Source organism: Cephus cinctus, unplaced genomic scaffold (genome assembly GCF_000341935.2).
Source record: "Cephus cinctus unplaced genomic scaffold, Ccin1 Ccin1_scaffold0593, whole genome shotgun sequence".
In the NCBI taxonomy this organism is placed as follows: Eukaryota; Metazoa; Arthropoda; class Insecta; order Hymenoptera; family Cephidae; genus Cephus; species Cephus cinctus.
In genome coordinates this window covers 85,966-96,820 of record NW_014333239.1, presented here as the reverse complement: position 1 = coordinate 96,820, position 10,855 = coordinate 85,966, and the positions used below count along the sequence as shown (strand labels likewise).

The following is a 10,855-nucleotide window of genomic DNA, read 5'->3' as shown; positions in this document are numbered from 1 at the left end:
CCCCCCTCTCTCTCTCTCTCTCTCTCTTTTTCCTGCTTTCCTTCAGTATCCAGCGATCTCCCTAGGGCATCCTCTCACGAGGAAGAAACGTGAAAGACGCGAGAGGTAGATATCCTCTATCGAGTATCACTGCACCAGGCGCCACGAGCCATCTCCCGACTACTAGATAGATAAAGCGATTGCCTCTGGAATCCTAACGGGAATCTCCTGTGGGAATATAGGTATATCAGGATGTGGAAGTAGCCAAGCTGGCAAGCAGGCAGCTACTGGCTGCTTGAGCGGCTTCTGATAGCTTAATCTGCCTGTTTTTTTCGTGCGCTACTCTCTCGGCGTAGAAGAATCCCTGTCGGAAGCTAACGTAAGTAATGAGGGTCGCGCAATGGTCGGGGTCGACCAAAGACAGGAGGTACCGCAGGGAAAAGAGGGGAAAGAGGGGAAAGAAGGATCGAACAGAGAATTCTGTTAGTCGTAAACTGTCGCACTTTTTTATTCGTCGTTGCAAGACAGATCGCAACGATTTCTCAGTTGATCAAAATCTTTCAGAGAAATTTCGTCGGTACTCATAATACAAAAATGTGACTCGAGAATCTTCGAGATCTTTGGGGTCGCGTAAAATTAGCAAACGCACGGAGAGCGAATCTTAAGTATCTATCGAGATCCCTTCACCAATTAATAAATTGGGAGACTCACCGGAGCTGGTGCAGCTAATCCGTGGAGGCCGAGAACTGTATTCCAAGGGCACTACACTAAAGCACAGCACTACACTTTCGGAACACTCACAGGAATTCATAGAATTACCTGGATATCGCGAGAACAACGCGAGAACTGTACGAACCGAGAACTTGCTATACCGTAGCGAAACACGGCAAGAAAAACTATCAACAAACAGCACGCGAGCGCGGGCCAGCCCGTGACACCTCGGTCGGTGCCCGGAAACAAACTGCTTTGACAATAGCCAAACTGCAATAGCCAAATGCCAAATCCGAGAAGCAATCATTCTGATTGGTCGAGCCAATCAGAGCCTTTTAACCAATAACCCTTCTATCTCCTTCCAGTCGTCCCTTTAAACCAAATCGAGAGCATTTCTTAACGAATCGGTACGTAACTTTTGGAGATTATTTATAGAAGTATTATGAATATGGATGATGAAATATAAAATATGAATCACATATACGAGAACGTATATAATTTGTGTACAATCCATATTTGTTTCACGTGGGTTCATTTTCATAATTTCTCTACTCGTTAAAGTAATGAAATTCTTGTGTCTGCTGGAAATTGCGCGCCTAAGGGTCATAGTCCATGAACGTAATCCAGGAGGATGATGGTGTCGAAATAGGTATGGCTGAAGGACGATCGCTTCAATGGTCGTTTTGATCGCGTAAATCGCAGCACCCGTGCGTATCGAGGAGAAACGCGAGCGAGTGAGGCTCGAACGTACAATGAGCCACTAAGATGAAGTTTTCTCCGCGTCGCCTAATCCATATTAATGAGACACGGACTGCGCAGCAAAGGTCTTCTGGTTCTTCTGGTTCTTGTGGTTCTTCTGATTCTTCTGGTGCGCTATTCATCCCACAGTGATAAGACCGAGATGGCTTTCAATCAGGAGGGTTGAGGAGTGCTCGTTGAGGAAGGCTCGGGATACTTTCGTTTTCGTTGAATTTCCAAAGTCAGAAGAAATCAGAGAGCAATTCGCAATCGAAGCGCTCGCCCGTTTGCAAGCGGCTTCTTCGTTTTATACTTTTTTTTTGTTCACCTGTATCAGTGACTGATCTTGTTAATCATCGTTAAAGCAAATCGGGAACGAAAAGCAGATAGAAGAAGGAGGCACTGGATCAAAATACAAGTAAAAACAAAGTTGGTTGAGTCCCGTTTCGCGTGAATACAGTCGCGAACAAAGAAAGCGGAAATGTGAAGCCGACAGCATCGGAAGAGGGGCACGAGGAAGAGGATGAGGATTCGATGAATTGAAAAGACGGGCAGAGCTATCTAATGTATATTGATGAGCCAGCGCGAGAGGAAGAAAGTCAAAGGCGCGTCAGATGTACGTTGGTACCGATGAATCCAGAATCCCACTGCCGAGGATTTTAGTGGGCCGCCTGAAAAATTTGAGCAGGTGGAGGTGAGACAGAGGACAGAAGGAGGAGGAGGAGGAGGAGGAGGAGGAGGAGGCCAACCGATGCATTTCATTCGGGGTGTTCCAGATCATTGGATCGCACCCTGATGGCAAAGATACTAGAAGATGGATCATTCCTATTCAATGGATGGATATTCAAGATACCTCTTTCATTTTATTTCAATTTTGAGAACAAGATCAGCTTATTCGCTAATTTTGATGCCAAGCTCTCGCAGATGTTCTTTTCAGTTTTGAGTTTTCGACTTGCTTTCCTTCATCTTTTTCGTTTATTTTTTTGGCATCTAAAAGTCGATTCCCCTAGAAAAAGAATATCTTGGTTCGCTGGCGAAATAAGCGATTCTCAATGTTCTTGGGGAACAGGCGATCAACTGGAGGAACAGGCGAGGAAGGACTTGCCTATCGTTCGAAATTCATAGCCGAGATTCCTCTTTTGCATTAACCCCAATCGGGACGGGCTCGTAGTCGTCTCCAGTCGGCTCTTGCGGATCGTCCTGACCATTTCCGGCTGCGTCCACCTCACGCCCTCGCTTCTACTTGCTCTCGTTGGACCGACGAGTGATTAAGACGCGGCAGACATGGGAGACATCGCGAGGAAACGAAGCGCAGTGTCATACCACTGCCATCGTCAGTTTTATCAGTATGGGGCGACAATGGTTAAAGAAAAGATTACGGAACGAGAAATCAGATTTGCGCTCGTGTGTGAGAATCTTGCATGTCACTTTGTCCCTTACGCCTGATAACGTTAATTGATAATGCCCATGCAGTTAGTGATTTAGTCCTCTTGTGCCATTCACGTTGGATACGTATAAACTTATCAAGCAATTAGGATTCCGATGTTCCTTGTCATAGTCGAGAAATCCGTCAACCGCTAGTTGCGAACATGAATTTCTGCGTTACCCTTCGTTACCCTTCGTTAACCCATCTGACGTTAAATGTTCTTTGTCGACGCTTCCTATTTTTCATGGAAAATATGGAAAATATGGAAAAGTCTTTAGTCGGTGGACGGCGCTGCAGGATCTTTGAGAGCTTCGAGAAGTTGGAGAAGTTCGACTGAAGAGTAGAAAGCGTCGCGCGAAACGTTCTTTCACATGCTAATCCAGAGGGCGGACCTTACTTCATGAATAGCTACGGTCAAAGCCCGACCCGACTCGACTCGCTGTTGCTGCTCTTCTTTCAGTATACAATGTCAGAGTTCCGCTTTCCCGCGTCTTTGTTCCTCCAGCAGTTTCCTAGGTACCAGTCTCCCTGCCCGACTGCCTGTCGTCCGTTCTATCGGAGGCTTCTGGTAGCACGGCGCTAGATATATCCATGTAGATTGCAAGAAAAGGTCGGAGGAAGGCTGCCCTTTGCGTTTCGAAATGCAACTCGACACTTTCCTTTAAGACGGCTAATTGTAAGACATTCAGTAATGAACACTTTCGGCTTGAGAATTAGTGTAATTACAATATTATTCGGCTGCTTTCGTTCTCCCACTTCGCGATACATTAAACATGAAGATCTGCAATGAACTGCATGAATGCATCGCAGTTCGTTGTTGTCTACAGAAGAACAGGATGAAATTAGTCCTACGGGAATTAATAGTTCAAGGACGTTTATCAACTTTTGAGAGCAATGGCATAACTGTACAGTTTGGCTGGCAGTTTGGCGACACTTTTGTTCTCTTATAGTTTGCGATAAAGACGAAACGAGCCTAGCGACCACCACCCTCCCATGAGGACCAGAATCCAGCATTCCAGCAGTGTGGGAGTCCGGGGTGTAAAAGGGCTGCCTACCCCACGTGCTGCGCTGCCGTGCATACAGAGGACTCATGTATCCCTGATGTAGCTCGATAAATATTTAAACACAGCATAATCGGCCGGATTACCCGAAGGACGCTACTGGAACGCTCCCAGGTCTCTTTGCCTTTCTCTCAGTTCCAACCGGATCGGTAGGCAGCATCTTTAAGGCTCCATCTTCCAGAGACCCGGAATTCAAAGGCAACAAGGGAATTGACATTGGGACAAAATTGAGATTTCGAGTTTTTAAAACGAATGTATCGATTTCTCGAATGATGCGAATTCGTTACGCACAATTCTTCGACTTCAATGGTTTCTCACTGTTTTTCATTTTCGACGGACTCTTTCGTCGCCTCGTGTGACAATGAGGCTGAAGGAGCGAACGACGAAGAAAACACGGCGCGATCCATCGAATGGACATGCTGGCAAATAGTTTGGCGGAAATCGAGTTAGGTCTCGCCGGTGGGTTGTTGGGAGGGTAGGAGGAGGAACGGGAGAACGATTTATTGGGAGCTGGGGCTACCGGAGGCCCCGTGGGAACATATTACGCGGGAGGGCTGCGGGGAGGTGTGCTTGCGAATCGGACGAATCGAACGAATCAATGCGAAGCAGCAAGAGCAATGGAATTTGGTGGTTGGGCAATTTTGTGCTCTCCCAGTTGAAAAAACCGTTTACGGTTAGATGCTTCTGCAGTCCCTCTGGCGCTGAGCTGCAGACTTTTCCCTTTTATCTTTTCGACTTGCCGCTCTCCCGAATATTCGTCTTCTCTCCTAGTTGCGTCATTGCGCGGTTACAGCTGTTCCTATCATATTGTCACTATCTTCTATAGCACAGGCTACAGTTTATAGGGACGGAGAATCGAGAGCCACGATGCGAGACTTTTCAGGGCCGAGATTCTGACGGTTCCAGATAAGTACGCGCAGGTTTTGTCAAATATTCCCTGGGCACCCCCCACCCCCACCCACACACACACACACACACACACACTTAGCACGTCCGTATGCAAACTCGAAATTACGTATTCATCGGTTCCCTGGGCACCCCCCACCCCCACCCAACTTTTCAGGGCCGAGATTCTGACGGTTCCAGATAAGTACGCGCAGGTTTTGTCAAATATTCCCTGGGCACCCCCCACCCCCACCCACACACACACACACACACACACACTTAGCACGTCCGTATGCAAACTCGAAATTACGTATTCATCGGCCTTTGCTATTTGTAACCGAGAGCCGGCAAGGCAATTAATTTTCAAACGCATTTATAATGGAACCCCATCAATCAAGCGGCTAGTTATGTGCCGCACGGCCGCGCGCTCTGGCATTTCCTCGCACCTCTTCGCGTACTACCCCCCACGCCCCACGCCCCATAGCGGCCATCACGAACCGCTCGAGTGATAATTAATTTTGAAAAATTATTAATTACAATAATTACGATAATTAGAATAATTAGAATATACATGGCTCGCTCTTTTGCTGGGCAACCGGAAGTTTAATTAGAGCGCTTAACTGTAAAACCTTAATTCTCCTTCTTGTTTTCGGTGGCTCGTGCACGTCGCACGTGCGTGTGCACTCCTGTAATGTCTTTCATAGGATACGCATTAATAACATATTCGAAAAATTCTTCTATGTTCCAGGTACGTATTCGGCCAGATGTTTGACGTTGCCGGCACATATTGCCTCGAGTCATCGACAAGGTAGACTGCTCGACTGCTCGACTGCTCGACTGCTCGACTGCTAGAATATGCTAGATTGCTATAGTGTCGGTCATGCATGACAATTTATACATATAGATGAAAACTCACAGTCAGAAGAGCCATCGCTATACCTTATTCTTTGAAACCTGCAATCCTGATGACAATCCTCAACTAATAACTTTACAAAGTAGCTACGTAGCTACGTAGCTACGTAGCTACGTGGCCTCGTGGCTACCTAGGCACATGGATACGTGATCAATTGGCGAACGTCTCACAATTAGTTAAATCGGCCTGTATTACATGGTGTCTCCCATACAGGAATTTACGCGACGATGCCTTAGCATTTATTAGACCGTTAACCAAGAGACGTTTTACCTTCTGCAAAATGGTAGCTCCTATCAGAGCCGCCTTCCGCGAGGTAAATGCTGCAGCTTACCAAAATATAAAGAACAAGATATAGAAAAATATATCATTAAAAGTGTTAAGATAGTCCAAATTATTGCAGAGTACTGGCCTACGGAATACAAATCTAGAGAGCATCGTTGGACTAAATGTTCCTTGTCCACTGAATTAGCCGGGTCCGTCGAAATTGGCCAAAGTACCTGCCTCAAATTCAATCCCTCGGAAACGGCGATTGGGGTTTTTCGAGGGAAATAGGCAATAGCAGAGCAGCGCCCCAGTATCAGTGGCTGTAGGTGCTCATTAACTTTTATTAATCCAAGGCAACAGAGCCAGCAGTGCAAGACTTGGGAAAACAGGGTGCTCGAGAGCTGACCTGGCCCTAGTCATGAGGACTAATTAAAAATAATTGAGGTTACTCTTAAAGTCTTAAAGCGCCCACACTCCTCCCCATAGCCAGTATGCTGGCGTCGATCAAATCGTCCGGAAAGTTCGATCCAAGTTTTTGTTTCGCGCTTTCCACCGTACGCGCTATCGAGTCAAAGTGCTGAAACTTTTTCAATCGACATTTTCTCTGGCAAGAGTGCGGAATGCCTAAAAGGCATTTAGGGCCGTAGAGGGTCGCGCAGGCTGCCTTTGATTGACAGGTCAATTATGAACCGTAAAAAGCATCAATCTTTAATTCTATATAAATCAGAAGTTCCGATGGGAAAGAAGCGGTAGAAAAAGTTAAAAGTTTGACTGTAGTGAGAATGATTGCGGGGTTTCGAGAGAGTCAGGATTTTTTAAATATCTTCAAAATTTTATAGTCGAATTATACTCGACTTGCATCGCAGTGACGTAGCGCTACTAAAACAATCAGCCAAAGAATCGTCGCGAAGCCTCAGGATCTCTTCTCCTTAAAAATGTTCTTGTATTCCGGGATGATAGACTTTCCGGCTGATCCCTTTTTCTCTTGATTTGATCAAGTAAATCTCGATGTACAAGACAATCGGAACAATCGGAACAATCGGGACAACCGGGACAACCAGGACAACCAGGACAACCGCTCCTCCTAGCCTCCTCTCAATCCTGCCCGAAGCTAAACGGTCAGGCAGTCAGCCAGTCAGCGGGCCAAGCAGCCAGTTAGGTCTCTTCGTCCTCCTGTCCTCGTCTCTGCCAAAGAAACGGACAGTAAACACTCTCGATCGACCGCGCGGTGCCCACCAAACGAAAGCCTGGGACAAAAACTAGATAAATGGCGGCTGGATGGCGAGGGTGGGCCAATCTATCACGCCCCGGGGGACTGTTATTGACAGTGCAAGAACCGTCTAACCCTCGGACCTCTTACACCGCGTCACTCTCACCCTCGCCCAGACCCCCCTCCGCCCCACCCCAATACTTACATCCAGACATCCACGACCGCACCCTCAGCCTCGCTATCACCCTCACCCTCATCCTGACCCTCTGACACACTACCTAACCCACTCTGACGATTTGCTTCCCTCGACCCCCTTTCGATTTAGCCATCTTCCGTTCACCCGGCACCACCACCACCACCACCACCATCACCACTAACGTCACCTCTGTTCCCATCACTTCTTGGAAAAAAGGAGAACATGAAGAATTGTCACTTCTCGACTTACCTTGGTAACCATCAAAGCAGACATATAATACGTTTCAGTTGAAACTGAAAAGAACCTGACGGTAAAAGTCCAAGACAATGGTCCAAACAGGTGGAATTTTTTAGCATGTCCTGACATAACCTTAGAGTTCATCGATACCGAAGGCAACGGGATGCGCTCGTTCCGGTGAGTTCGAAAAATTTGGCGCTGCTATCTGGCATACGGCTTGTGTTTATACATATATGTATACACGTATTAACGAGGACCCTACGTTGCTCCTACTGGTGAAAGTTAATTTCACTGAAACATTATTTCACTTCCCAAATTTTCAAATCAACATTATAAATCTGCTCTATCTCTCGAGATACCTACATCTTTTAAAAGTAGCATACATAACCAACAAAGTGCGCACTGGCTGCTGGCTGCTTACTGCCCACCGCCCACTGGCCACTGGCCACTGGCCACTGCCTCCGTTATGACGGAGTCCTCAACTTATCCTAACGAAACCTAACATTTTTCACCGTTTTCCAATTTCCAATTAAAAAGCGAGAAGAATGTTTTCATGTAGCTATGAGCCAACGTGCGAGCGGCTGTTTGGCTGTTGGGTTGAGTTCAATAACGATGCTAGCTACTAGCATTCATCCTGCTAAATTAGGTCAGTGTACTTCCCGTGAAATACTTAGAGACACGCGCGAGATGACCTAAATAATGCGGCACGCAGTGCCCTTTTAAATATTTATTCAACCATTTTCTAAATAGCTCTGAGCTTCAAACCCGATTATTCTACCTTTCTCTGGTTACGTGATGTCATGGCCTGAGTGCGAATGCCACATGATAGATCACAGTTGTGACGCCATTGAAATCCTAGCCGAAACAAAACATTCTCTCCGTTTCTTAGTTTCTTAGTTTCACTTTATTTATTAGGGCTCTTTCCGCTTGTATGGGGGCCAAATGTTCAGTCAATATTTATCATGCAATTGTACGTGATCGCCACGCCTCGTTAAAATTTGGCAAGGAAGTCATTTCTCAGTCATCCAGAATGGCAATAGACCAGAAGAGCTGACTACTGCGTGCGCTCGTTGTAATAATAGATTTCACATAACTGATATATCTGTTAATTGTCATCAGTATTAAATAATATTTCGTACGGACGACTGAGACGCGGAATACTAATGATCGAGCTGCGCTTCGTATCGTAATAATTAAAAGTTTTAATAGTAATATGAAAATCATTTAAATTCTGCACTCAATTGATGGGAATATTCCGGTATCGGTATAAGGACCAATTCTCAGATTACAGAATCCATTGGGAAGACGTTGACTCGATTAAATAGGAAACGATACTCCCACTATCTCCACATCGTATCGCGCTCGGCCATATTGCATGGTGGCACGGCCCAGCACGGCCCAGCACGGCCCAGCACGGCCCAGCACGGCCCAGCACGGCACAAAGCGACAGGACAGTCTGAACACGAAGCGGGAGAAGACGCGTCACGACACGGGGAGAGCCGGGACTGCGAGGTCGCATTTACCAGTCTAGTCGATAGGAGACGCTGCAATTCCCGTTGGACTTTATCGATTATTTCGCGTTCAATTTGCTCGATGAGTTACCGTTGCATTATGCGAATTCCCTGGTTTGACAAGAGTTAGGTCGCGGCTTAATGTTCAAAAAGCTCCCGGCTGATCACGATGGCTCATTGTATTATTGCTTTTTCCTTCGAAAACTTCAATACTCTGACAGCGTGTTTCCCGTTGATCCAAAGGCTCTTTCCATACTTGCCCATACTATCGAAAGACTGCTGTTGTGCTTATGTTTTAGGCGGCACATAACGACAGCTGGTTCGCAAGAAACTAACATACTGAAAAGAAATAACGCTGTAATAAATTTTGTCGAAAAATTGCAAGAGAACTTGAATGTTCGGTGAAATGATAAAATGTGGGAAAATTAAAAACTATTATGTTTTGTCAAGCCAACATTAGGCCAAGAAGAGTCGCGAATAAGAATGAGTGAGTGAATAAATTCGCGTCACTCGCTCAGTCACGCACTACCCGGGAGTTAATAATCCTGAGTAATGTAGGACAGCGAATCGGAGGACGATGATAAACGTCCCACGCGCGCGACGTCCGAGCCTAGGAAATTAATATTTCTAACTGTAAAGTGGTAAATGCCAGCCTCACGGGTTCCGAGAGAGGAACGGAGGCACATGGGAAAAAGTATACGACGTCTACCTGCCTGTGATTTAGGGGTTGTAAATCTTCTTCGTTCTTCGTGTAATCTGGCTCCGAGCTAGCGACTTTGCGTGATATGGAGATAATTACACCGCCCTTCCCCCTCTGCCCCAGAAAACGTACCACATCAATTTCACCATTCAAGTTCATCAGGAGCCACCGGCCCTTCTTGCTCGCTACCCTCCTCTGCCTCTTGCGATGACTTGCTCGTGATCGCCTATTCTAACACCCAAATTGAAAATCCAGCAGCAGGTTGAGCCTGTGCAACCTCCGTTCCTTTGTTGTTTCAGGCTGCCGACCGAAGTTTAACGCTGGTTTCACCCTACGAGATCCTACAGGCAGAACTTTGAGGCCAATGCTGGGTTTAACAAAAGCGGGTAAACACAGATTTAGACCCGAATAACCGAAAACGAATCGTAACCGGATATCCTAGCGCAATCATTAATTAGGCTCTTCAGACAGAAAATGACTCGAATTACTTTTACGAATTATTTTTGGACAAAAATGACAATCTGGGGCTTAAACTAATTTTCGATGAGAAACTCAGTCGAGTTCCCCTAGACAGCTTCCCTTGGAACTTGAACTAGCTTTTTCGTAGCTATAGGTAAATAGGTGGAAGAGTACGAGAACCAATCGTATAAGAAGTAGCGGGCTGCAACCATGTTAATAATTAAAGGCAACGATTTATTATCAGCCCCGTTACTTGTTAATCAAATTTATCCTGCGAAAAGTGGCGTTGACACGTTTCTGCCTTCTGACAGGAGGAACAGAAGGATGATGGATCGAGAAGGGAGGACGAGCGAACAGAGGAAAGCGTCATAACAGCCATTTCGTAATTGCACCAGCAGTGATTCCTTCCCATCTTATCTATCGTGAGGCTCATCAATAATCCTGTTGGAATATATGTATAGGACTATAGGTAAACCTTAGCGCGACGTTTTACTTGAACGAGAGTGCGGAAGATATGAGGTATATGCTGGCTGATTGGCTGACTGGCTGACTGGCTGATTTGCCA

At 46.2% G+C, this 10,855-nt stretch overlaps 1 protein-coding gene across 10 annotated transcripts in view; it reads left to right on the top strand.

Moving 5' to 3' along the window:
• The window catches only part of LOC107268823 (RNA-binding protein Musashi homolog Rbp6), a 206,405-nt gene that overhangs the window by 121,126 nt on the left and 74,424 nt on the right, over positions 1-10,855 (top strand). For 4 of the 10 annotated variants that reach the window (XM_025086098.1, XM_025086100.1, XM_015741956.2 and 1 more), the window contains exon 4: positions 5,549-5,608. The exons of the other annotated variants lie outside the window; for them this stretch is intronic. In XM_025086098.1, coding sequence (XP_024941866.1) covers positions 5,549-5,608 — 60 coding nt within the window. The remainder of the gene's footprint in view (positions 1-5,548; positions 5,609-10,855) is intronic. 10 annotated transcript variants of the gene reach the window in all.